The following is a 26,457-nucleotide window of genomic DNA, read 5'->3' on the forward strand; positions in this document are numbered from 1 at the left end:
TCAGGAACTGCTGGGCTGGACTGGCCTCCGTGTTCAGACAAGGGGTCCGGAGTGCCTTGCAAAATACAGACAAAAGACAACAGAGCCATGGTTACTATTATCGCATATAATACACATGTAGTTGTAAGGAACATTTTAATACGTTTCTTCCCATTACGTGTCTCTGATTCGGTTGTTTGCATCATGTTATATAAACTTTGTATTCTAGACTTGTTATATAGATTTTAGATTCTGGACTGAAACTCCCCTCTTTGTGGAGCCTTTAACTTATCACTGCCCCTTTCTGATGGCGTGACGACCTTCTCCGCTGCTGCTCTTCTTTCTTCAGCCTTCCAGGTGGACTACTGAATGGCCTGTTGCACAGGTGAGAGGGTTTATTCTGCCTCTGTTTGTTGACACCTGTGTTGGTTGAAGCCTCTTCCTCAACCAAGCTCTCATGTGCTGGTGCACACTGCGACCAGTGATACCAGGTGTCGCCCTTCCCTTTCAGTTGGACTGCTGTAGTTGTCCTGGCAACGACCTCGTATGGACCAGTCCAGCGTGGCTCCTTCCACTTGCGTTTGAGCACCTTCAGCCACACCACCTTTGCCTCCGGGGTCGCCCTGTCCACAGCGTGTAATCCAGATGTGACCTGTTTGCGAAACTGGAGATTCTTGCCACCCCTGTGGTCGCTGTGTTACTGGAATGTTCTCCTGTAAAGGATAGAAAACAAAAAGCCTCTCTCTGGTACACCTCACTAATCTACTGTGTTCATCTAATGTTCCCTTAATTATTCAAAGTTGGTTCAAGATATCATGTTCTGGGCTCTATCCTTTATATTAACTTTACTTAATCTAAATGCTCTTTATGTGTGTAAAGAGTTTATCTTCTAACCAGGATTCAGTTCATTTTAATCCTTCAACTTAAACATGAAAATAACAATGTCTGCCTCAGTTTTACCATATCTAAATCATCAAACACCCCAAAAGTCCTAAAATGATCCTAAACCCATTTCAACTTAAACCTTAAATCCCCCCTTTATTTTGACACATTTCATGTGTCAAAATAATGTACAAAACTAAAAATGCTCAGTTTTCCCCACTCATGATCCAATCTATGTCATGAAAATGAACTTAAAACAGAACAGTCATCAGTCATGTGCTTAGCCTTAGTCCAGTCTTTACCTCAGTGTCCAGTTGGTCCAACCTTAGTTCAGTTCGTCCGTCCAGTCACCGTCCATTCATACGTATTCACACCAGGTATTTCCTCTTTCTTGCCGAGACAACAAGAAACTGTTCCTCTTTCACAGTTGCGAGTAAACATAACTAACCTCTCACCTATAAATGATTCTCTCTAACTAAGTGTGTGTGTGTATATGTCGTCCTCAAATGCTCTCTCATCTCACCCGTTGCACTTCTGACCTTCCACCAGACCAGAGGCTCATCAAATAGCCTCGTCTAACCTGCTCCTCAGAATAACTTAGACTCTGCTTTCATTAATGCAAACTTTCTGCAACTTAGTCTTTCTGAAAGACACACACTGTTTAAACCTCTGAATGCAATATCAATGCTGCAGATTATATTATTAATGCAATGGTGACGATGACGACGATTGGTACACCAGAGGTCGCAATACATTGTGTCCTCGCTCTGACCCTCTCTTGTGGTCCATCCGGCCTCGGGCCTCCAGGATCCTCACCCCCTGTGGTCGCCGAGATCTTCTGCAAAGGAAACAAAACACCTTTTCCTGCATCTCCCTAACTTATCATAGTTGGGACTCTTTAATCAAAAGCCTTATCCTAATTATGTTCTTGACTTATAGACTTGTATTTATATATATTCTTCAACGTTACTCATCATTTTACCACTCTCTTAAAACGCTGACACTAACTTCATTTTAAAACCTCACATTTCCTATGTTATAACCTGTTTTTGATATAGCCTTTTTATTTCATTTTGCTCCTTTTAATGTAACAATACCTTATAATTCTAGTTTATCAGACTTAATCAAAACCTATGCTTTCCTTCCTTTGGTCCTTCTTTAAATCAGAACATTTTGTCTTCTGAAAGTTTTATTTCTGCTTCTGCCAACATGTTTAGTTAACGAGCTCGACTGGACAGAAACAATCACAACTGCTGAACCTGCACTGTGCTCATGGTTAAAGCTCCCACAACATTTTGTCTTCTGAATATTGTATTTTTGCTTCAAAACTGCTTCTAGCACAACAAGAGTCAGCGGAGGCTGGAATGACAACAACAACAACAATCTTGTGCTTAACATAAAACAAAAAATAACACAAGTAACAAAAATAACACAAGTAACTTAAAAAAGCTTCAGTCCACATTTCAGTTTGTTGAGCTCGCTGTTGCTCCAGAGGAGGCCCTCAGCTGGCCGGGCTGGAGCCGAGGCCCCGGGGATGCTGCTACGTGTCGCGCTGCTCTCCAGCTCCACTGGCTGGTCAAACACAGTCATTATCGAATAATTGTCCACCATGAGGCACGACGGGTCGTCCGACTGTCCAGGAACTTTACCAAGGTCATAGTTCTTCCATGTGACATTATCAGTGCACACCTGCCACGGAGAACCTCTGAGGGCAAGTGCTCTTTCAGCCTGCACGTCTGCCCATTTGCGCTCCTCACTTCTCTCCGAGTCCATCGGTGAGGAGTGTTGCATCTGGTCCAGCAGCATACTCACAGTATATATGGGCTGCTGCTGCTGCAGAGGTGTGCTGGCCTCTGAGCGCTCTGTCTGTGTGTAGATGGAGCAGAGCTGGAACAGCTTCTCTCTGGTTTCCTGAGGGGGGGGATGCTCCATGTCATCCAGGACTAGCTGGATCAGGTGAGGTGTGCTGATGCAGGGGGCATCCAGACATGCAGAGAGAAGCTGCTGCCACCTCAGCTTGATGCGGTCGATGAAAATCCTGTCCTTCATTCTGGCTTTCTTCTGCAACTTTGTCTCAAAATGATATTCAAATTTGTTGTTGTTGCAGAGGAAGACTTCTGAAATCCATGCAGAAATATAGAAACACCTGTGACCGTTGGGCTCTTTGCTGAGCAGCTTCAGTTCCACAAAGAGCTTCTCCAGGAAGAGGTGAATGAAAGACGAAGAGTTAAGCATCTTTAGCAGGGGCAGCCAAAAGCGCAGGAAGGTTTGTGGGACTCTGGGCTCAGTGGGACTGGCACTGTCAGATGTTGCACAGCCTAATGCTTCCAGCTGCTCCATGGTAGGAACAAGAAAACCGTCTTCCAGCAGCACATCAATCAACAGCTCCCTGGACCCCAGTGCAAACTGCTTGATCTCACCCAGCAAACAACTCATGTCTGCTAAGGGGGCCTGCCACAAGCTCTTCCCCTTGTCTTCAGGAGACCCATCATCAAAAGCTTGGTACTGGTCCTTCTGAAAAGAGATCAGCAGCTCCCGAGCGTTTCTGCAGGCATCCACTTCTTTCTGCCTGGCAACGAGCTGCTCATCGGGGCCTCCTCCCAGCTGTCTGGACCAAAACTCCTGCTGGAGCCACTCCAGGGCCACCTTACATCCCTTTCGGCACCATTTCAAAGAAGGAAGAGTCCCATGCATGATTTCGTGCCTCAGATCCACCACCCACTCGGGGATGTTCAAGTTTCCAGCCAGTTGCCTCAGCGGCCGGGCCTTTCTCCCCTGCTGGCGATCCGTGATAAGATTAACAAATCTTACCAGGGCCGCTGTTCCAGATCAACTGGCGTTTAGATCAACTGGCGTTGGTCGAACAGATGTGTGGCAGTCTTGCCTTTCAGTAGCTCCTACCGACAAACCAGCAAAAAAAACGGCAAATGTGTCACCTGTGACACTTGTGAGGTTATCTCAAACACACTCCGTCAGTCTTGATGCTGTTGAACAACAAAATGTTTAAAATGTGGCGAGTTTACCTGGTGATATCCTCATGCGCGACGCGATCGCGAAAACAGCAAACAATTAACACCACGCCGATGTTGTTCACAGGACAGCAAGAGTAAACGATCGGGAGACTCTTGTCGTCGTTATCGTTCCCCTCGCACGGTTTATTTCTCCGGTTTCAGCGTTTTTGCTTCACAACTACAGCGAGCAGTTTACTTTGTGCACTAACATGGACTCGAGTCAACCAGCGCCACCTCTGGCCAAGTGCCACAGCCTACAGCCAGATCAACCTGTGACACACATCTGCAGCACGTTTGATTTCGTTTCTTGCACAACACATTTGTACCTTTCAGTTGTGTCTGTTTGTGCGTCATGCAAATGAACCTTTGAAAAGAATGAAATGACACCAATATTTCACTAGTGTTGTAACATCACATGTCGTTAGCGTAGTCTGTCTGTGTCTTTTCTCTGAGAAAAAACATTTTAGAGTTGGTTGTTATATACAGTCTGTATAAGTGTGGTCAATCTAATGAACATTTGTAAGGAGATGGCAGTTACTGTGAATGTACAGCAGGTGATCAGTAATAAACAGTCAGACAATGACTCTGACAATCTCATTCAATCTTGCAGACTGAATGCACCTTCTGTGGAAAGTGGTACCACACAGTGTGTGTGGACTTTCCCTGTGCAGAAGGCGACTACAAATGTTGTGGGTGCTAAATAAACAGTAAAAAGTGATCCCTGTTGTCTTTGCTTACTGATTGTTTTTAGTGTTGACAATCCACATTGCTGCCATTGCATCTTTCAACATGTTTGTGGGTAGATTTGAATGTACCAGGGGTAAGTGCAGCCACTCAGCCTCTACTCAATGTCATCATAGCAGCAGGTGAAGATGTGTCACAAGTTAATCTAGTAGTGGGCTATGGTATTTGGCCACAGGTGGTAGCAGTGGACTGACCTCCATTTGAAACTGCTCTAGCTGCTGTGTGATAGCAGCTGGATCTGCTACAAATTGAAGATCATAGGCAAGTTTTGGAAATGAACCCTTGTATTATGTTGAAGAACAAAAAAATGACATTGATTTTGTTGCGGGTCATTTAGATCCGTACTGTGTAAATCCACTCAGAATTGTTCAAAAACTGCAATGAAATAATAGCAACTTTATTTCCCATCAGATAAACATGTAGAACACAGACATACAACAGTTAGACTTTCCATAACTATTTTAGGAACAATTTGGTTTTTCGTTCTTACAAACACATTTCTTTTGAACTTGCCCAACGTTCTCAGTTTTTCAATGCTCAACATTTTCAATTTTGTCCACATGATGGACAGAATGTAACTGTGTACTTTCTGCAGATGTACTTCTTGCATTTCTCACAATACGTGCTTGTTTTAAAACAGGAATCTTCCTAACTAAGATTTAAAACACAAGATTGCGTCTCCTCCAGTCTCACAAACAGATGACAAACCAAGCGACACACCTGAGTCACTGACTTTATATATAACTACCAACTCTCCAGCCATGTTGATGGATTGCCTATATTGGCTGGAAATATTAATTTCCAGGGAAAGGACACAGGCAGATGATGCTTACAGGATGTGATGTGACGACACTAATGAAATATCGATGTGTCATATTTGTCCAAGGTGTATTTCATTGTTATGGGAAAAGAGAATATCAAAATCATGATGACCAATTGGAGTGGTGATTTCTATGACTTTGTGTATATAATTTGGAATTTTGTACAAATGTAGGCTGATAATAAATACATGATATCATTTCATTCTTTCCAAAGGTTTATTTGCATGACGCACAAACAGACACAATTGAAAGGTACAAATGTGCATGACACGAATTCAAACGTGGTGCAGATGTGTGTCACAGGTTGATCTGGCTGTAGGCTGTGGCACTTGGCCAGAGGTGGCGCTGGTTGACTCGACTCCATGTTAGTGCACAAAGTAAACAGCACGCTGTAGTTGTGAAGCAAAAACGCTGAATTCGGAGAAATAAACCGTGCGAGGGGAACGATAACGACGACAAGAGTCTCCCGATCGTTTACTCTTGCTGTCCTGTGAACAACATCGGCGTGGTGTTACTTGTTTGCTGTTTTCGTGATCGCGCCGCGCATGAGGATATCACCAGGTAAACTCGCCACATTTTTAAACATTTTGTTGTTCAACAGCATCAAGACTGACGGAGTGTGTTTGAGATAACCTCACAAGTGTCACAGATGACACATTTGGCGTTTTTTTTGCTGGTTTGTCGGTAGGAGCTACTGAAACGCAAGACTGCCACACATCTGTTCGACCAACGCCAGTTGATCTAAACGCCAGTAGATCTGGAACACCGCCAGTCCGAGTGTCAGGTGAACTGAACTTCAGGTAAGAAGTTATGACCTGCAGTCTATCTGGGTCAGATATGAACTAAGTTTAGGTGGAGTTTATTTTCGTTGTGCTGACTTTTTACTGTCAGTTGCAATAACTCATACTGCGTTCTAGCCAGCTTGGAGTTTTTATACAGCTGTTCGGTTGCTATGATGTTACTGATAGTGAACTTTATTTTATTCATAAGGTTAGTTAGTAGAGTTGCCAACGGCTCCTTAAAAAAATGGAATGGTCCCTCAATCAGAGAAAATATTACACGTTTCGTATTGAGCTGAGAAGAGACGCAGTTTGTCCCGAACTTCAGCTAGAATGGAAAAAGACACAAAGCTGGATTTATTCTGTCTTTACGCTGCACAGCTGCCTCTTCTCTCATCCTCCCTCTCCTGTTGCTACTTCAATCATGAAACTGATCGATGATCAGCTGATCGGCTTTTCTCTCTTGTTTGTTTATCGCCCACTTTGCGCCAGAAAGACGAAACCAGCAGATGTCGCGCTAAACAACAGCAGCACGTTTAAGCTTGATCGGCTGTTGTTAGAATTTATTTAATATTAATTTCTAGTATCAGCTGATGTTTGCTGGAGCCACAGCTGTAAAGCTGCTGGTCATGATGTCGTTTGGATATCTGGTGAGAGGGAAACGTGAAGACCACCCACCAGGATCCTTTTTTATGTAGCTGACAGCTGGTAACTGTGCAGGGGCGGGTCTAGCAAAGTTTTGCCAGGGGGCCAGGTAGGGCATTAACAGGGAAAGGGGGCACAAAGAAATACTTTTCTTTCCTATTCTCATTTAAAATATCTAGATTTTATTAAATAATTATCTAAATCTTACAACCAAAGTTTTTATCTGACGTAAAATGTATAGAAATCATACATATACCAAAAAGACTGTACATCACTGTCACAACAGGGTTTGTTTTCATTCAAAGGCTTTATGGCTTTAATACCTGGTGGGTCGGTCTGTAGTCAAAATGCCCGATTTTCTGTCCCAGTCCAGCCCTGCAGGTTATACTGGCAGTGTCACCATGCCAGCTGAATGTATTTCATCATCAGCCAGTGTTGTTCTTTATCAATATTACCAAAGTTTACCATAAGGCAGCATAGAAAGTATTTACTTGCTTTCAGGTTTTATTCAAATATTAGTCTTTTCAGTTGTTTCTCCACTTTTTTCCTGTTTCAAAATCAAACACCAGTTTGTGAGAAGATTATCTTCTTTTTTTAACAGGCAGAGAAAGTTTTGCATTGGAATGGCTAATTTGTCAATTGTTTGCTACAAATGTTCGTATTTTAATATTCAAAAATGTTTTTGCCCAAAACATATGTGCAGTATATGTCAGTAAAAATACTATGCAAATATTGCTGTCCTTGAATGCTGAGTAAACACTGACAAAGCACTGATTGTATCTCTTGTACTTTATCAACGCAGTATCTAAAAACTTTGCACCGTAGTGGTTAAAATCTCATTCTAATAAGAGTTAAAAGTGCATTTGGTTATTAGGTTTATAGGATTATTGAATTATGGTTAAGGGTTGGTAGAATTTTTTTTTAAAACATTATCTGCCAATTAAATCTGCCACCCTTCTCCAAATCTGTGCCCCTACCTGGCCCCCCCAACAAAAATTTTCTAGACACGCCACTGCTCCTGTGCAGTACAGAATCGCTGATTCATTGATTCATTAATGATTCATTGATGTTGAATTATCTCTCAGCTGCTCTGTTCTCATGTGCTGGACCTGAAAACACGGTTTGATCTTTGGTTTCTGTAATACTGGACTTATTTGTCTACGAAGGTTTGAGCTTTGAGAGCTTAAACAGGAGAGAAACGTGTGAAAATGTTCATGTCGGTCTGAGTGTATAAAGTGTGTAGTGACGGGTTTTACAGCCTTAAAACATTGATAATAACTGTGAAAAATAAAGTTGGCTACTTCAGATTTCACCAATCGCAGGTTATTTTTAGAACGTAACTCCCGCGATAAACGAGGGAGCGCTGTTTACAGATACTGAGAAGTATAAAATCTGAATCCTTTCTCTCGTTTGCTCTGAGGCGCGGGGGGGAAATATCGACAAGTCGATCAACATCATCTACAGATACATTCGACATCTCGAAAAATGTAAATTGCCACTTGATTCGTCCATTTGGTTGAAAAACCCGACCGTGAACAAGGAGCGAATATCACACCGGAAACTAAGCGCTATGCGCCGGAAGTAGCATATGCTAAGGCGCACACAGGTCTAAGTTATAGGTCTAAGTTCCCCATAATGCACTGGGTGTTTCTTCTTCACTCAACATGTGTTAGTAGACCTCTCTGCATTCAGCCCGTCTGCCCCTCATCTATCGATGGATGTTTGTTAGAGGCTTTGGTTCCCACTGTCGCTCACAGACGGTCACCTAATGTTTCCCTGTGTAACTGCAGGGTCTTTGCCTTATAACATAGAAGTAGCTTGAGGTAACTGTTGTTATGATTTGATGCTGTGTGTGTGTGTAATAAAGCTCCCTTACTGACAGTGGGTCACCACAGCTTGTAGCTCCATGTATTTGATGTGGCACGTTTGCCCTCGCTGACACAACCCTAAAGGGATTTGTGTGTATGAATAAAGTTTATTGTTCATACAGTTCATTGCCGTATGTCTATGAAAGGCTGAATGAGGGTTGTAGCTCCCTCAGCAGCTGTGGAGCGATGGCTCGTGGTCACCTGATTCAGCCCTGGAGATGTGGTTGGTTAGACACGCTGCTTTAGTTGGACACTACAAACCACACTCACCTGTTTACACAAACACATACACACCTTTTGTGTTACAACCACCTTGTTACACTCAAACACCAGATGATGCATCTGAGCCAACTAAGGATTCACTGAGACTGAAGCTCGAGATCATAAGAATTTGAGGCTCAGCTGATACAGTATCATAGGACAATCCAACCATTGTATGTCAAGAGACTATAGGCAGTAAAAGCTCCATCTGGAGGAGGAACGACGTGGTTCAGAGCGTTGCCTCCTGCAGCTGGTGACATGTTCAGATTTCAGCTCTGTCGGTTAGAAAGTCTGTTTTTGTTTTTCATCTGTGTGTTGCTCTTTCATCCTTTTGTTCTTCCTCTTTCTTGCATCAAGCTGGCTGACTTCACCACTGATGAGGTAACCATGAGCAGTAAGCCTCGTGTCGCTCACAGTTACATTTAACATAGTGCGATAAACACACTCAGTCTTTATAAGGTACATCCTCTAAAGCTTCACATAACAGACAAACAGGATAATAAAAATAATCTGGTTCTCTGCTGCGTCCTCAGATGAACAACACACAACATTATTAGACGTCTCAGTATTTGTTACACTGAACACAAATATAAACACAACACTTTTGTTTCCATGAGCTGAACCGGATCCTGACTGGTTTTGCGACATGTGTGTCATTGTGCTACACATGTACGGCATATTTCAGAGTGGCCTTTTATTGTGGGCAGTCTCAGACACACCTGTGCAATATTCATGCTGTCTAATCAGCACCTTGACATGCCACACCTCACAGGTGTGGCATGTTAGACTACTTTTAATTAACTGCTTCAGCCCACTTACAATGAAAATGTAACAAAAAATCTTGTTCCTGACCTGTGCAGTATGTTAACACTATTGGAAGTAAAAATAACTCTAATTTTGAAAACACAACTTTCTTTCTTTCTTTTTTTTTTAATAAAGCTCTGACTTGTATTATGAGTCTGTGGTCTGGGAGAGAGTCTGTAACTCTGTCTGCAAAATACAGGATATAATGACCAATGTTGGGCAATTAATTATATAGTTACTTCTTCAAAAAAGTAACCGAGTTATGCAAACAAAGTTTTTTGCAGCTGTTTACCTAAAAATGTAGCCAAGGCGTTTTTTAATTAAACATTTCAAACTATTTACAGAACAATCAGCTGTTCTGCATCAAATCTGATGCCACACAAATTATTTGTGCCACTCCAAAAAATAATTTGTGTCCACTATGAGATGAAGGAGAACAACAGCCTGATACCTGCAGGACAACAGCAGATGTATCACTGCTGTAACACCTGTAACATTCAGCAGTCGCCTCATTGTTCTGACACACACAACAAAACTGCTGACTACACTACACACTCACTACATAAGATTTGCGCTAAACGTCGCAAATCTCTCACATCTCCAAGCACCGCCGTCACTCCTAAAACTTCCTCCCGTTTCTAACCCTTGCCATATAATTTTTGATTGGTCCACATGGTACATTTTTCCACCAATAGGAAAGGGTGGTGGGGTGTTGTTTTTGCTCACAGGCTTTCGAGCGTTTTCCTTATAAAACGGCGTTTTCACCGTTTCTTCCCGCAGTAAATATAAACAACGACAGTATTCAGGAAGAAAACCAAACATTGCAGATATTTTTATCATAACTCTGGTTGTACGCGGCCGATCAACACAATTTAAAAACTGGTATAAAGTCCACACTTTTCCCGTCAGTTGTTCCGTCGGTCCTGCTCACATCTCCAATGGTTGTACACGTTGTCATTAACGTGGCTTCACTCCACATCAGCCGCTTTGCTAAAACACCGGTGTCGGCGCATAAGGACGCGTCAGAGCCTGACAGCGACGTTGATTAGCTGCGTATATACGAATGTGAATCGCGTGATTGGCTGGACTACGGGATAAGGTGGCCTCGTTCTAATCCTATACGGGAGCAGCCAGTCACTGACTAACACTGCAAAACAGGATTGTTAAAGTTTTCATTTTAATTTCAATTCAGGTGAATTTTTTTTTTTTTTTTTTTGTGCGCGCAACGCAGATTTTCTGTGCAGAGACCGTGCCAGCAGTGCGCAATTGTGTACGCGCGCAGCTTAGAGGGAGTGTCGGGTCTTTTGTGTTTGTAGAAAATGTTTCATATCTCTGAGTTCAGCTCATGGAAAACAGGAGCAAAAGCAAAAGTGTTGCGTTTATATTTTTGTTCAGTGTAAATGATAAAACATCAGGTTTGACCCAGAATACAGTTTGGTCCACATGGTGGCGCTGTGAAAAGTGCGCGCTGTACTGGTGGCACCAGTGTCCCCAGCCCACAGACCAGTGCTGCCACTAATCGAGTTTCATTAGCAGCATCTAAATGCTGTTTAAAGGTGGACTTCATCTGTCACACAGGAGCAGTTTGGCTTCGCTTTGCTTAAATAATGACCTGGTGTATTTCTGTATACACACCTGCTAAGGATCAGGTGACTTTTATAATAAAAGGTTAATACGTGAAACCTTAAAAATAAAAAGAGCTGTTTTTAGCAGTATTTAGGCTGCAGTCTGTGTATTATGTCCATGATATTCTACATTACAGTAAAAACAGTAATTATATAAAGAACAGATGGATCAGGATCCTGTCTGTGTCTTTACTATGATCTCAGCTGATAATGAGGCTTGAAAGAGACATGTTTGAACTTTTGCATTGATCAGACAAATAAGCCTGCATGTTTGCATGAGCTTTACCTTTAACTGTAAAACATGAAGCCTTTATTATTAAAAAAACAAAACCCTTTTGGTGTCATACAGGTAAGAAAGCAGCGAAGCGTTTTTCTCTCTAACAGACCTTTCATCTGTTTTCTCTGCCGTTGCTCTGATGGGACCTGCAGGGTGTTTTTGGTGACGTGGAGGTTTGCACAGTTGCTGCCTGTGGTGTGTGTAGAAATGTTCATGTTCTAGTCCCACTGTGAAGCACATAGACGTGTCCTGACTTCCTGTCTGTCCCACACTCTGTTGTCTCTGTTTGTTGCTGCCAACAGTACAAGTCATCTTTGCAGATTTTACTGAATTAACAAAAACATTTTTACTGAAAGACTTATTCAGTAAACACGTTTGTTACACTGAGACTGAAAAAGAGATCCCTGTTTACGCTCATAGAAAACGAGCCTCTGTTTTACTTTATTGAAATCATTTCTAATCACAGACAGGATCAACAGCGTGCAGCTGCAGTGAGGTGTTAGTAGAGGAGCTGTGTTTGTGAGCTGTAGTCTGGATCAGGTCTCTGTGGGAGACTCGGGTTACAGTACTTCTGAATATCACACAGCACATTTCTTCAGAATCGGTTGCTGTTTGCTAACATTTGACCTTTGCCCTTTTAGGCTGCCCTTCTGGCGCCCGTCGATGAGGACTTGGGATCTGACAAGAAGCAAACTGGGGGAAGCAGCAGAGTACCAGACTTCCCTCCTCCAGCAGGCCGGGAGATCTTGTTGCGCACCTGTGTGCCGCGACCAGCAGCGTACTCCAAGGCGCTGCCTCAGCGGCTCTTCTGTGTCCTGATGAGGGAGGAGTTTAGGTTGGCCGGAGCCTTTTCCACAGACACGTCCTTCTTTTAAGTCCTGTGAACAATTCACACCTGGGATAAAGATAAGTGAAGGACACAGGATGGAGACTTTCACATAAAACAATAAAGCTGAATTGAACTAAAGTGAATAATTTGAAAATGACTCAGTGTTTTATCAGCGACACGTTACCGCAGCCTTTTAAGATCACTGAACCTGTTACTTCAAAAAACAACATGTAATGTTGAAGGGGACAAAGAGTTAGTTCATGTTTGACACTGATGTTAATCAAAACTTCCAAGATCCAGGTTGAATAAAACAGCATTAGGTGTGTGATTTCACTCTGCTCCACACACCTGCGTGCTCCAATCAGAGACACCAGAGGAACAGGTGATGAATGTGATGGGGAAGCATACGCAGGTGTGACATACAGAGCCGTGGGAATTACAGGACATTATTACTGTTGATATATTCTCAGCGATCAGCTGTTAGTGAAGAGCATGAAAACCTTACTGCACGTCGGTCAGCTCAACTTAGCTCGCTGGATAATTTACTTGTCAGCTTGAAAACATTTAACTTTAACAAAATGTTCACCAACACGGGTCAGTGTAGGTCACTGAGTCATCCTGCACACTAGCCCTGCCCCGCCCACCTGTGTTTATACACCTCTGCAGCCCCTCCTCCTTCAGCCGGGACATTTGTTCTAGCCTTCATTCATAAACTCGGCTTTCTAACATGCAGCTAAAGTTCAGTCTGCATGCTCGACCCACATACTCCTGGTAGCTGAAGTGAAATACTGCTGTGCGTAAGGGTCGGGCGGGTGACCACGTCACCTGGTCATGGGGTAAATGCTGCGGCCGGGTTCAACTCTGACCTGAGGCCCTTTATTTCTCCCTCCCTGCTTTGCTGTCTGGTCTTCATTGTGCTATTAAATACAGACAAAAAAGTTTGTTCTCCTCCTTCCATCACCACCTTTGTTGCATGTAGAAAAGTGTCATATAGAACCAGTCGTTACTTTAATGGTCTGAACTAAACGGTCGGGTGGCGCCAACAGCGACTAAGAATTTTCTGGGCCAACAGGATTTGTGTTTCAGTCCCTGATAAACTGACCCATCCTCTAAAAAACAAAACCCAAAAACTATATTTACAAGATAAATGATCAGAAATAGTAACGACAACAAAAGCACAGGAATCATAGATCCAACGGGACAGGCTCGTTACAATGAAGGAAAACACTGAGCGACTGTTGAGGCCCTTATTAGTCCTACAAAACATAACAGAAATGTTACAATAAAACACAGAGGCCTTTATTGTCACGTCCATCGTACTGTGACTCCTCAGCACATTCATCTCCAATCAGCAGCTTCCTTCACTGACCCAATCACAGGTCTCAGGCCAGCTGTTGTACTCAGGTTTGGATTATTTGCTGAGGTTTTAGATCTCTGGACCAAAGCCTTTAAAAGGAAACAGTTTCTCAGAGGTTACATCAGTAAATATGATCTCACTGTTACAGTGATCATTCACATCTCTGATTAACCTCTGAAGAGACACATTTGGTCCTTAGCGACGCCTCTGTCACAGGCGTCTGTCAGAACAACAGCGTGTGTTTGACACAGTCCATCATGAAGAGAAGCAGTTTTTCTTCTGAATTAGTGAAATAACTGGTCTGTAAATTACAGTAACACGAGTGTCATTGTTAAAACACAGTTTATGAAACACTTAATTTGTTGTTAACTTATTGACAACGTAAACATTTGCTGGTTGCCACTGTAACTGATGACTGTGTGGTCACATGACTGAAAAGTAAACAAATATCACAAAATAAAGAAATGCCTCCAACTTGTGTTACGAGTAGTTAGTGTGCAGAAACACGGCTGCAGGGTCAGCCCTCCCTCCACAGTCGCTCATCAGGCTGGTCGCAGCGCGTTTGCCTGTCTACTGATGTCTGCATGAGCAGAAACACCAATTTGAGTGATGTTATGTAATTCAGGATTCAATCAATGTGTCAGTGTTTGTTACTTTGTTACATTCATTTTTTAACCACGTTATTTTGTTGTGGGATGAACTTCTGCAAACAACAACATATGGCAACAAAAAACAAAACTTGCAGTTGGAATCGATGGAGCTGTGAGATGATGGGATGTCGACTGGTTCACTAACCATTAACATTTGGGATATTAGGATAACAGTAGCGTGTAAACATAAGCAGTGCAAACACTTCCTATAACGACACATTTACAGTCTAGTTTGGGGAAAGCTGAGGAATTAGGGTGAAGAGATGGTGGATGTTTAACCCTCCCTTGGTTTGACAGCTCGCTCAGCCAGCGAGTTATGAATGATGTTCTTGATAGACTCCGCCCCCGCGCCTTCTAGGAAAGTGTGGTGATCTCCCTTGATGACGTGGACCGACACCTCGCCATCACAGACCTGAAGAAAGACGCAGTACACAGTTTGAACATTGGAAGGCTCAGACAGAGTTTATAGAAACACACACAAGCGCACACACGCACAGTGAAGATAAGTACTACAGACTGATGTAAATGTGCATCGGTACCTCGCTGAGCTTATAGTCAGCTCCCAGGTTTTGCTCATATTCGCTGCTGGTTTCGGCGCGCAGCAGCTTCACGCTGCCGTGGTATTTTGCAGTAGGTACATATGCATCAGCAGCCTTTAGCTTGTAGTAGAAGGCGGAGGCTGCAAAGTGCAGTGAGTCTCGGTCGATGTCCTTGTGAGCGGAGGTGATTAGGTCCACGGCCACACTGACGCGTGCATTCAGGTCTGACAGCGGGAGCAGAGTCTCCAAAAGCTGTAGGATGTAACCATGGAGACGACTGTAAGTTCATAGCAAACGTTACCGCGTGCTCGCGGAGATATTGTTGTTTTCAGAAAAGTAAGTGACACATAATTAATGAACATCACAGATCTTATGTATATGAAAATGCAAAATGAAGATGTTTTGATATTCAGGAGTTACAAATGTCAGCTTTCAGTGAGAAACTGTACGAAGGTTTGATTTAACCGCATGTTTTACTTTAGTCTCCATAACAGCTCCAAACATCACATCATTGTTGAGTCAAACCTGCACCACACACAGACTGTGCTGGAACAGCAGCTCCAGACTGTGTTACAGTCACCATCTTTACCTTACAGGCGCCGTGAGGCAAAAGCTCAGGTTGTGTGGCCTTTAACGCTGATGCCACATAAAGGAATACTTGTGTGTGAACCTGTGGGTCAGAGACAGTATACCTTGTTGTATTCAATGCCAGTGAACTGCTGGATGAAGGCACACAAGGCTTCAGTCTCAGCCTCAGACTCGTTGCCGGGTGTTAGCTTGGCTCTGTAGCTCTGCAAATCAAAAACACAGTTAAACCTGTTCACATGCAGATCATGTGACCAGAGCTCATCCTTCAAAACCAACATCACACACGCTATACAGCATATACATGAAATAAAGATGCGCGAGTGTTTCTCTGACCTGTGTGTACGCTGCCACATATGAATGTGAGCCATCAAAGAGAAACAGGAACTCCACAGGCTGATTCTGGGTCTGCAGCTGAGAGCACATTTCAAATGCTACACAGGCACCAGAAGAATATCCAGCGACTCTGTACGGGCCGTCCGGCTGCACCTGCCTGACGCAGCTCACGTAGTAGGCAGCCAGGGACTCAATGCTATCCAGAGGAGCAGCTGCAAAGGAAACACATGAGGGGAGTTAGTTTGGCTGCACAGTGACATAAACAGCTGATGCACAACATGTGAGTGACAAAGGTCTGAGAACAGAACCACAAACTTTTAAACTGTGAAACAAAGAAAACATGAAATCACATCAGGTCTTTGGTTTTCCTCAGGCCATTATGGAGGGAGCTGTATATGTACAAGTGTTTGTAGTTTCACCTTTGAACAGTCAGACTTTCAGCTTTAACACATTTTGCTGTTTAACAGTTACACACGTTTTGATACACATGATTGTGACACCTGGTGAGGACGCACACTCATCATTTGATGACAAGTAAGGACACGTAGTTTCCACGATGGTTCAAAGTGTTGATTTTGTGTTTTAAAGTTTTTCTCTGTGACTGTAAAGTCATTTTAATATGAGCCCCATTATGCTGACAAACCCACGCAGACGATGCACACAGCTCAGCAACACCAACAAACCTGAAACTCAAATGACATGAAAAGTTATCCATGAGGCGCCAAAACACAACAACAGCTGCAGCAAAGGCTCTTTGTACTGTAAGATGAAGATCCTACAAAAGTAGAAGCCTCACAAACCACATGTAGACTGGTTGTGCAAACTCCCACAGACCCTGCAGTCGAGAGGATAACAAGCTGCTCCAGTGATCATGACCAGGACACAAACTGCTTCCTCCTGAATCAGAGGCCTGACTGACAGACACACCCTGGCATAGAGGAGGCTGAGGAGTGTGACAGTTGGAGCACACGCTCAGGTCTAGGTCTTTAAACAGGGGAACCACCACCCCAGTGTGCCAGTCCAGAGGCAGCATCCCAGAGCTTCACGCAGCGCCGTGTCAGCCAGGACGGCCCTGCAACACCCAGATCCTTCTCATCAGCCTCAGGTCTGTCCTAAATCCTAGCAGGAGCTACCACGACGCGTACCACAAAATGCATCGCACTGGTTCTTCCCAGTAGTTGGAACTGGTTGTCTGCTTGCCAATGAATCCTGCTTATTGGTTCCACTTGTGCTACAATCAGGACGAATTGTAGTGGGTTAGGGTTAGCTGGATATGTGCTGGATATGTGGTGGAGGGTAACTGCAGGAGAAGAAGCTAGTGGGGGAGTAGAGCAGGGGAGGATGTGGGTCCCCGCGGCCTGCTGGAGGGCAAGGGCCATGCCCGATGTGAGTAGCAGCAGGGCCAGTGCGCCCAGGAGCACATCTTTTTCGACCGTAAGGGAGACAGGAGGCCGACTCACTGCCTCGGCTAAATGGAGAGGGAATTTCAGAAGGGCCAGGGCACAAGCATGGACCTTTTTCAGCTGTAAGGGAGACAAGAGCAAGGTGTGACGTAGGTCCCCGGGGCCTGCTGGAGGTCCAGGTCCACGCTCGATTTGAGTAGCAGCAATGGCCAGTGCACCAGGAGCACATCTTTTTCGACTATAAAGGAGACAGGAGGCCGAACAGGTCTCTGACCCTTCAGCATAGACAGGTGGCTGAATGGGCCCCTTGGGCCCTCCAGCCGAGACAGACAGCTCAAACGGGTTCCTCTGACCCTTCAGCGGAGACAGACACCGAACCAGCATGTGTGGAGACCTCTGGCAGTGTGGACACTGGCTGGAGCTTAGTGGCACATTGGCTTGGCTCAGGCAGTGGTATGCAGTCCTCAGAGGGCTGAAAGTGTTCTCCAACACATCCAGCAGAGGACAGAGGACTCTACTAAAAAATCCGACTCTACTAACCTATCAGAGGCTGCTTAAGATCAGAATGCAATCATCTGCAGTTTTCTTCTTAATTAACAATAAACTTAGTGTATATGTACTCCTAAATTTGATGAAAGTGATAAATAATAGACAGCTCTCTCTCTATATATATTCTGACATTTAACTAATTCAAAAGATATTTCAATATTTATTTATCTAAAACAAAACAAGTTAGAATAGCCTTTATTGTCATTGTACAGAGTACAACGAAATTGGAGTGCCACTCCCTTGGTGCAAGTTTCAATAATAAATATAAATGTAAAATATAAAAAGTACAAAAAAACAATCGTAAGTACTCAAACAATAGTTTGTACAATATATACAGGATAGCAGCATTAATATAATGACAGTATGAATAGCAGCATAATATAATGACAGTGACGGTATGGAATAGGTTCAATTGTTTTTGTTCTTATTTACTACGGTGATAGCTCTGGGAAAGAAGCTATCCCTGAATCTGTTTGTCCTGGTTTTATGTGACCTGTACCGTCGGCCTGACGGTAATAGTTCAAACAGTTGGTTGCTGGGGTGAGAGTAGTCCTTGATGATATTGCCAGCTCTGCTGAGGTACCGAGAGTTTGCAGTGACCTCCATGCTGGGCAGAGAGCAGCCAGTGATCTTCTAGTTGCAAGTTCACTCTAAATTGATGTTTAACAGAAAAAAAAAATGTTTTTATGTTTTTTCCCTAAAGTGTATGTAAATATCTGGTTTCAGCTGTGAATATACTGCTGTGTATTGAAATTCCTCTTGTTTTGCATAGAAATATACTGAACAACATACAAAGCATAATATATAAAATAAAATCTACCTGAGTTTTTTCTTTGAAAGAAGCCACTTATGTCAATTGTTGTGTTCATCAGTACATAACTGAAACCGATTACAGTGCTTTGTTTAGCCGTGGAGGGAAACAACTGAAAATATGAAATAAACACACATGTAAGCTAAGACTCTCTAAAAAAACATCATTGTTGTTGTTCGGATTTTCATTTCCCCATTTGTTGATTCACTCCAAGAGCAAGTAACGTAATATGGGTCAAGTGATCAGTTTGATATCAATCTTTTGTGATACACCGTCATATTTACATTATTTGTACAGTATGAATGATTTGCTTTGGTACCTGGTCAAACTTAAGCTCTCCTCTGTCTGCCTGTCTACGCTTCTCCTGCAGCAGTTTCTCCCCCCTCGCTCACATGCGTAAGTGCTATGCTCAGTCACCCAGTGCCTGAGCTCAGATCATACCAAAATTAGGGTGAATTTACGACTGTGCGCTATGTGCTTCGAATATTGTGTGTAGTTTTTTGTTTTATACAGTTGGCAGTCAGGCATCAGTAACAAAATCACCAGGCTCACAGTAGACAGATTCACAAGAAATTCATTTGGGCTTAGAAGGAATAAAACAAACAGAATCCTTAATTAAGCTTGCGTTAGATTGCAAAATGGTCCCAGATGAAACAGTCTTAACAACACGAAATGCACAGTTCTTTTGTAAAGGTTCTTTTTATTTGGAAGGAAAAATAAGCACAGACAGAGTCCCCAGAAGTGTCCAAAAAGTGATTTATTAAACACACACAGTTATACAGTGTGGGAAGCCGGTCTTCGATCTTCTCTGCTCGTTACAGAAAGCTTTATAGCCTAATATGACGTCAGAACATTTCCTAGAACTCAGCTTCTCAGAAACCTAACACTTTCTCAGGCTTTATGTTCCCAGATATGGATGAGGGAAAACATCTGGTCTAAACAATTGTGTGTCCGAGTGTGCAGTTTGTGAGATTGTCTGTCCAGGCCAACAAAAGGTCGCTGTCCTCATCTGACTTTACTTTGGGCCGCCTGGAGCCACAGAGATGCTGGTGGTTTTTGCATAATAGAATATTACAGAGGAATGTGTCTTATTCTGCGTGCTCTGGAATACAAGATTAAGCAGATTTACTAAATGATAAATGATACATGATAATGGTGATGATCAACTGATACTAAGTGATGCAGACTAATGAAATAATAATGAAATAATGGCAGTGAAATTACATGTTTTTCTTGACAACTCCTCCTCTTACACCAGGATTTGTCTCACTCCTCCGTCCAGCCTACAATCTCCCTCAAAGGCATCATGGACTCCGGCGCAGCTGAACCTGCTGAGCCTGAGCTCAGGGCTCTCTCCAGCATCTTTACTAAAAGCCGCCGGACCAGAGGGATGAGACAACATCCAATCATCAATATGACAAGAAAAACAACAAAAGAAAACATGGCAGACATAACAACACTCTTCCATTGCCCAAAGACAGACGTGAACCAGTCTCCCGGTCCAGTGTTCACACCTGATTGCTCATGCATGGTTTTAGATAACATTTTCAGACTCTCAAGCGCCCTAGTAACCGTACCGTCTGGTGCAGTATTGTTGGGTATGAACGTGCAACACATGTCCCCAAACATGGCACAGACACCACCTTTCTCAGCCAACAACATGTCCAGGGCCATTCGATTCTGGATTCCCATTAACGACGTCGGGCCTAATTGTTCCGCAAGGCCTTCTACCGCGTCCCTAGTGAGATTAGAGAGTCTCAACACATTATAATGGACATAGTTAATGCGATCGACATTTTTATTCGGAGTTATCCATAGAAACACACTTTCAAAGCCGGCCGCTATCTGATTAACTAACTTATACTCATCTGGAACTCCCCTGGGAACTCCTATTGAGTCAATCCAGGTTGGCGAGTCCCATCTTGGGTCATATTTGTGCATACTGTTGCGAAATCGATCAACTTCAGACCAGACAAAAAACAACGGAGGCTCCGGAAAAGTGCAATCAAACGATGAGTTTTATTATCACAGGAGAACAACCAACCGTCAGCATACAGAATGGGTTGCTCTGACAAAAATACACTGGGTTCTGGTTTTATAGGATAACATATCACACCTACGTCAATACAGTTCAAAAATACAGGGTGACAGATGGACAAAAGTTCAATTCGTGCAAACAAGGGTACATCACATTATATTATATTATATTATAATATGTTATATTATATCCCCTTTCACATTAGAGCCACAACAGGACCCACTAGAACATGGGAACAAGTAAAAGTGAAATATAAGAATATTCTAGAGATTGGTAGTATTTATCACTTATATTGCTTGTCGTCTCTTGGAAAGAGACCCTGGAATACTCTGTTTGTTTGTTCATAACAGCAACCAAGAAAAGGGCAGAGCAAAAAAAGACAGGTGGTGGTCCTGCACCCCCTCGTCAACAAGTTGGTTAAGTAAATAATACCCTCACGGGAAAATCGATATCTCTCTATGAGCACACTGTCACGCTGAGCTAAAGGATCCTGTCTGTCCCGCAATATACGCTGAATTCTGAGGACTCTCCTTATCAATCTTGCACCTTCCGCAATGGGTTGCTCGCGTAAACGGACAGGATATGACTGCGACAGACTTCCCAAATCCACCTTCGCTTTTATAGCCGTGGTCTCTCATCTTGATTACACGAAGTAATTTACAATTACTACTCTGAAATATGAATTACATCTGTAATAATCACATACATGTAATAGAATGTTAATAGTACATTTCCCTTTTTTAGGGAATGACCTGTATGTATCTGTGTGAAATCAATAAAAGGATCAAGTGCTGCATTATCTTTAGTTACATTGATGTTATTTATTTATGGTGAAACAGTGGTGGAATATCGCTGTTGCTTTCGTATGAATGACGCGGACATACCTGCGTGGCCGCGATCTAATCCTGTTTACATAAAGTAAACCTGCTCCCCAGCAGGTTTACGCTTACGGCTCTGTTGCTATGACAGCAAGTCCCGGATGGGCTTCGGGGAACCGAACGATCCAGGATCACGCGAAATCGTCAACAATCTCATCCAGCTAACTCACTTAGCGCGGTACGAAGAACAGGCCCCTGAGTGCTCATGCATGGTTTTAGACAAAGTTTTCAGGCCCTGCAGAGCTCGGGTTACTGAGCCACCTGGGGCAGTATTATTGGGGATATACGTGCAGCACATATCTCCAAACATCGAGCACACACCTCCCCTCTCTGCCAATAACATGTCAAGCGCCATCCTATTTTGAACTCCCATCAGAGAACTTGGACCCAATTGTTCTGCGAACCCCATCATGGCGTCCCTGGTTAGGTTAGAAAGTCTCAGCAGATTGTAATGAACATAGTTAATGCGGTCAACATTCTTATTAGGTGTTACCCAAAGGAATATACTCTCAAATCCTGCAGCTATCGGATTCACCAGCTTATATTCGTCTGGAACTCCCCTAGGCGAGTTCAGGCGAGGATCATAAGCATGTGTACCTTGGGTCCCTCTTTTGACCAAAACATGTCTCAGACGTCTGGCGGCCCCGTCTCTGGGCTGGGGCCCGGGCCGGGCCTCGGGGGCTTGGGTCCTGGTTGGTGTGCTGCCGGGGTTGTGGGCGGGTGGGTGCATGGGGGCCCGGCCCTGGAGCAGGGTGCCGCCGGTGCGTCGAGCCGCCTGGGGGGCTCTTCGACTGGTGGGGGGGATGGTCACATCTTGCAGGAGCTTTCTTCTCTTCAGGAACTCTCTGCAGGAGGGGGAGATACAGGAGAGGTGGAGGAAGATCTCAGCCTGGGCGTTTACCGTCTTATGTAGTCTGGAAGATGTGTGGATGGTGGGGTGGGTGCAGTTTTCTCTGTGGTGGGGTTGGGTGGACTGTCCAGGGCTCTGTGGAGCCGGAGGGCGCTACTGCACTGGGCCCCGGTCTGATGGGCCTGGGCCCCCCTTCCCTGGCGGGTCGCGGAGGGTGGGAGTGCCTACTGGGGTCAGCGGGGGAGCTGGCCCCAGGGAGGGGTTACCTGCCCCTCCCTTCCTTCCCTCCCCATCTCCAGCTGCCTCCCTCTTCCCGCTCCTCCACAACCACCCACACATGCAGGGCCTTGGAGTAGGGGTATGTCACCAGGGTGCAGAGGAGGCTACCCCCCCCGTCCCCTTCTGGCTGCCTCTGCCTCAATTTTATCCCACAACTTAGACATTCACATTATTCACACTCTCATTACACATACATATAGGATCTTGGGGGTGGGCACAATCACGGAGTCCAAATTACCATCAGGGTGTATACCTCACCCCTGACGTCGTTGCCCACCTCTCAATTTTAAATACACTTAGTCATTGAGGGCTAGCAGGAGGGACCATGCGCTTACCTGCTGCTCCTTGGCAGGTAGCTCCATGCCCTCCTGGGTTTTAATTACACCTTAGAACACACATGCATCAACACTACAATGAGCGGGTGGAGGGAGGTTTGGAGTCTTCTCTCACCCCCATTCTCTGCGGCCTGCTGGAGCGGGAGGGCTAGGTGGAGTTGGCCGTCCGACTGCGGTCTGGGGTGTGGGGCCTCCCTGCTGCTGCGGAGTCGGGGCGGTCTGCCTCTCCCCACCGCAGGGAAAAGGGTAACACCACCTGGGTCTGGGTGCAATTCCCCCCTCCAGGGGCAAGGGTACCTAGACCCGGTTTGTAGAGTACGCTTGGGGAGTGTGATTGTGTATACAGCGTCTCTTTATGTCTGTCTCCACGTTGGTTGAGTGTGGAGTGAGTGCATATGAGAGCATGAGGGTGGGAATGGATGTTTGTGTCTGTGGGTGCCTGTATGTCTGTGTCTATATGTCAGGTTGGGTATCAGACGCCACCTCTCTGGGGACACCTCAGGCCCTCCAAGGTTTGGAGGCCTATCTCCACCCACCACCACTTCCCCTGCCGGTGGCGGACTCCCTCAGGTGTCGGTGTGTTGGTGGTTCTTTGTGTCTGGGGGTGGGCGTCCGGGTACACACCGGCTCACTCCTTGGCGGCCGCTTGTCGGGGCCTGGGGCTCGCTCGGGCCCCTTTGGAGGTGGGGTGCCCCCGGCCTCTCGGCCTGGGGCTCGGTCACTCAGGCACAGCTGGGGGCCGGCGGAGCTCACGGGCGCGTCACTGCAACTCCCCCTGACTTCTGCTCCGCGGCTGCTGAGTGAACCCTCATCTGGGACTCTCCTCAGCTCTTACTGGAACAGTGGCGCGGCTGCCCCTCTGTTGGTCTTCCATGGTCTCTTGTGTTCTGGGGGCCTCTGGATGTCTGGAGTTTTGATCTCCTCCATACCCGCTTCACACCCTGGAGGACGGGGCTGTGGCCCCCCCACACTCCCTAGCAGATCATTACATGGAGAAACCTTTGGAATGCAAGCATGCTGATCCACACAGGTATGCACACATGGGTATTCACAGACGCGGACTAAAGCTTTCTTGGCTGCTGCCTCAAAGCACACTGTGCGCTGTCTATCTTGCGTGCTGCACAATATCGTTTATTATTTAGTAAATATTGATATCTATGACTAGCTAGTTTATTGTGATGGTGCTTTGTTTTCTCTATTATTATGTTGCTCTTTGTTGTTTGCTGTCTCCTCTGTTTGTTTTTTTTGTTTGGTTTTTTTTTTTTTCTCCATACAGGTGACCCAGGAGTTCTTTTTTTTTTTTTTCTCTCTCTCTCTTCCCCCCCCCTCTCACCGTCTCTTCTCCCCTTTGGTTTTCTTTCTTTCTCTCCCCCTCTTTCTCTCATTCATTCCCCCTGTCCTATTTATAAAAAAAAAAAAAAAAAAAAAGACAAAGGATGAACTGAAGCTCTGCCATCACGTAATGTCACTTACTGCTGTTTCTGATGTCATTTATAAAAATAAAAAATAAAAAAAAAAATAAAAAAAAAAGACGTCTGGCGGCTAGAGTACGTGTGTTGCGTTGTGGAATAGCCTTTACCTGATTCCCAATCAGCATGAGTGGAGCTCCTAATCGCACCATCGCACATGTCCCTACGCTTCCTATAGGAACATGAACCAACAGAGTATTTTCCCCACAATAATAATAGAGCCCACTTCCTGCCCAGGTTCCAATTACCGTGCTAGGGCCGCTTACATTGTTGGTGGTTCGTCCCTGAAGTGTGACGGCACACCAAGTTGGATCGATCTCTCCCACCTTGTACTTTTCATTATCAGTAGAGAACTTAAAACATGCATAGTTATCTTGTTTTGGCATAAATGGTCCCACTGTTGTCTGACACTTTCCATCTACTACTGGCTCCTGTACATTTAATGACGTCACACAAATCTAACATGAATGAGCTGGTAGACCCTTTAACATAGTTCAACTCTATGCCATTATTTCTGCTGAGACATTCATCACCTTTACCTGACCCCTCGCGCTTTTGTCTTTCTAGCGATCCTGTTTTAGGACCTACAGTCTCAGGAACTGCTGGGCTGGACTGGCCTCCGTGTTCAGACAAGGGGTCCGGAGTGCCTTGCAAAATACAGACAAAAGACAACAGAGCCATGGTTACTATTATCGCATATAATACACATGTAGTTGTAAGGAACATTTTAATACGTTTCTTCCCATTACGTGTCTCTGATTCGGTTGTTTGCATCATGTTATATAAACTTTGTATTCTAGACTTGTTATATAGATTTTAGATTCTGGACTGAAACCCCCCTCTTTGTGGAGCCTTTAACTTATCACTGCCCCTTTCTGATGGCGTGACGACCTTCTCCGCTGCTGCTCTTCTTTCTTCAGCCTTCCAGGTGGACTACTGAATGGCCTGTTGCACAGGTGAGAGGGTTTATTCTGCCTCTGTTTGTTGACACCTGTGTTGGTTGAAGCCTCTTCCTCAACCAAGCTCTCATGTGCTGGTGCACACTGCGACCAGTGATACCAGGTGTCGCCCTTCCCTTTCAGTTGGACTGCTGTAGTTGTCCTGGCAACGACCTCGTATGGACCAGTCCAGCGTGGCTCCTTCCACTTGCGTTTGAGCACCTTCAGCCACACCACCTTTGCCTCCGGGGTCGCCCTGTCCACAGCGTGTAATCCAGATGTGACTTGTTTGCGAAACTGGAGATTCTTGCCACCCCTGTGGTCGCTGTGTTACTGGAATGTTCTCCTGTAAAGGATAGAAAACAAAAAGCCTCTCTCTGGTACACCTCACTAATCTACTGTGTTCATCTAATGTTCCCTTAATTATTCAAAGTTGGTTCAAGATATCATGTTCTGGGCTCTATCCTTTATATTAACTTTACTTAATCTAAATGCTCTTTATGTGTGTAAAGAGTTTATCTTCTAACCAGGATTCAGTTCATTTTAATCCTTCAACTTAAACATGAAAATAACAATGTCTGCCTCAGTTTTACCATATCTAAATCATCAAACACCCCAAAAGTCCTAAAATGATCCTAAACCCATTTCAACTTAAACCTTAAATCCCCCCTTTATTTTGACACATTTCATGTGTCAAAATAATGTACAAAACTAAAAATGCTCAGTTTTCCCCACTCATGATCCAATCTATGTCATGAAAATGAACTTAAAACAGAACAGTCATCAGTCATGTGCTTAGCCTTAGTCCAGTCTTTACCTCAGTGTCCAGTTGGTCCAACCTTAGTTCAGTTCGTCCGTCCAGTCACCGTCCATTCATACGTATTCACACCAGGTATTTCCTCTTTCTTGCCGAGA

At 44.4% G+C, this 26,457-nt stretch overlaps 2 protein-coding genes and 1 long non-coding RNA gene across 4 annotated transcripts; 1 reads left to right on the forward strand and 2 right to left on the reverse strand.

The window, feature by feature from the left end:
• Window positions 1-2,154: 2,154 nt before the first annotated feature.
• On the reverse strand, window positions 2,155-3,657 carry LOC146561951 (ribosomal biogenesis protein LAS1L-like). The gene has a single exon (XM_085293407.1). The coding sequence runs from the start codon at window positions 3,553-3,555 to the stop codon at window positions 2,302-2,304; it is 1,254 nt and encodes a 417-aa protein (XP_085149533.1). The 5' UTR covers window positions 3,556-3,657; the 3' UTR covers window positions 2,155-2,301.
• A 5,073-nt stretch (window positions 3,658-8,730) lies between these two features.
• On the forward strand, window positions 8,731-14,356 carry LOC146561952 (uncharacterized). Of its 2 annotated transcripts, none has more exons than XR_014894590.1 (2): window positions 8,731-9,371; window positions 12,338-14,356. It is a non-coding gene; the product is annotated as an uncharacterized LOC146561952 (long non-coding RNA). The 2 variants fall into 2 exon arrangements; XR_014894589.1 differs by lacking the exon at window positions 8,731-9,371 and adding an exon at window positions 9,584-11,869.
• Window positions 14,357-14,806: 450 nt separating this feature from the next.
• On the reverse strand, window positions 14,807-16,369 carry LOC146561953 (fatty acid synthase-like). Its single transcript, XM_085293073.1, has 4 exons — window positions 15,993-16,369; window positions 15,764-15,862; window positions 15,072-15,323; window positions 14,807-14,944 (listed from the first exon to the last, which is right to left on the reverse strand). Exons 1-4 carry the CDS (start codon window positions 16,080-16,082, stop codon window positions 14,807-14,809), a joined length of 579 nt encoding a protein of 192 aa, XP_085149199.1. The 5' UTR covers window positions 16,083-16,369.
• Between the last annotated feature and the right edge of the window lie 10,088 nt (window positions 16,370-26,457).

Source organism: Mchenga conophoros, linkage group LG12 (assembly GCF_057382185.1).
Source record: "Mchenga conophoros isolate Kocher_MC1m ecotype Shallow Benthic linkage group LG12, M_conophoros_male_GT1.1, whole genome shotgun sequence".
NCBI lineage: Eukaryota > Metazoa > Chordata > Actinopteri > Cichliformes > Cichlidae > Mchenga > Mchenga conophoros.

Excerpts from the sequence above, each read along its gene's own strand:
- LOC146561953 (XM_085293073.1), bottom strand. The coding sequence starts at position 16,082 with ATGTGCTCTCAGCTGCAGACCCAGAATCAGCCTGTGGAGTTCCTGTTT. Across the intron at positions 15,324-15,763 it reads CTGGCATTGAATACAACAAG|CTTTTGGAGACTCTGCTCCC; the intron begins GTATACTGTCTC and ends TACATCCTACAG. Across the intron at positions 14,945-15,071 it reads CTGACTATAAGCTCAGCGAG|GTCTGTGATGGCGAGGTGTC; the intron begins GTACCGATGCAC and ends GTCTTTCTTCAG.
- LOC146561951 (XM_085293407.1), bottom strand. The coding sequence starts at position 3,555 with ATGCATGGGACTCTTCCTTCTTTGAAATGGTGCCGAAAGGGATGTAAG.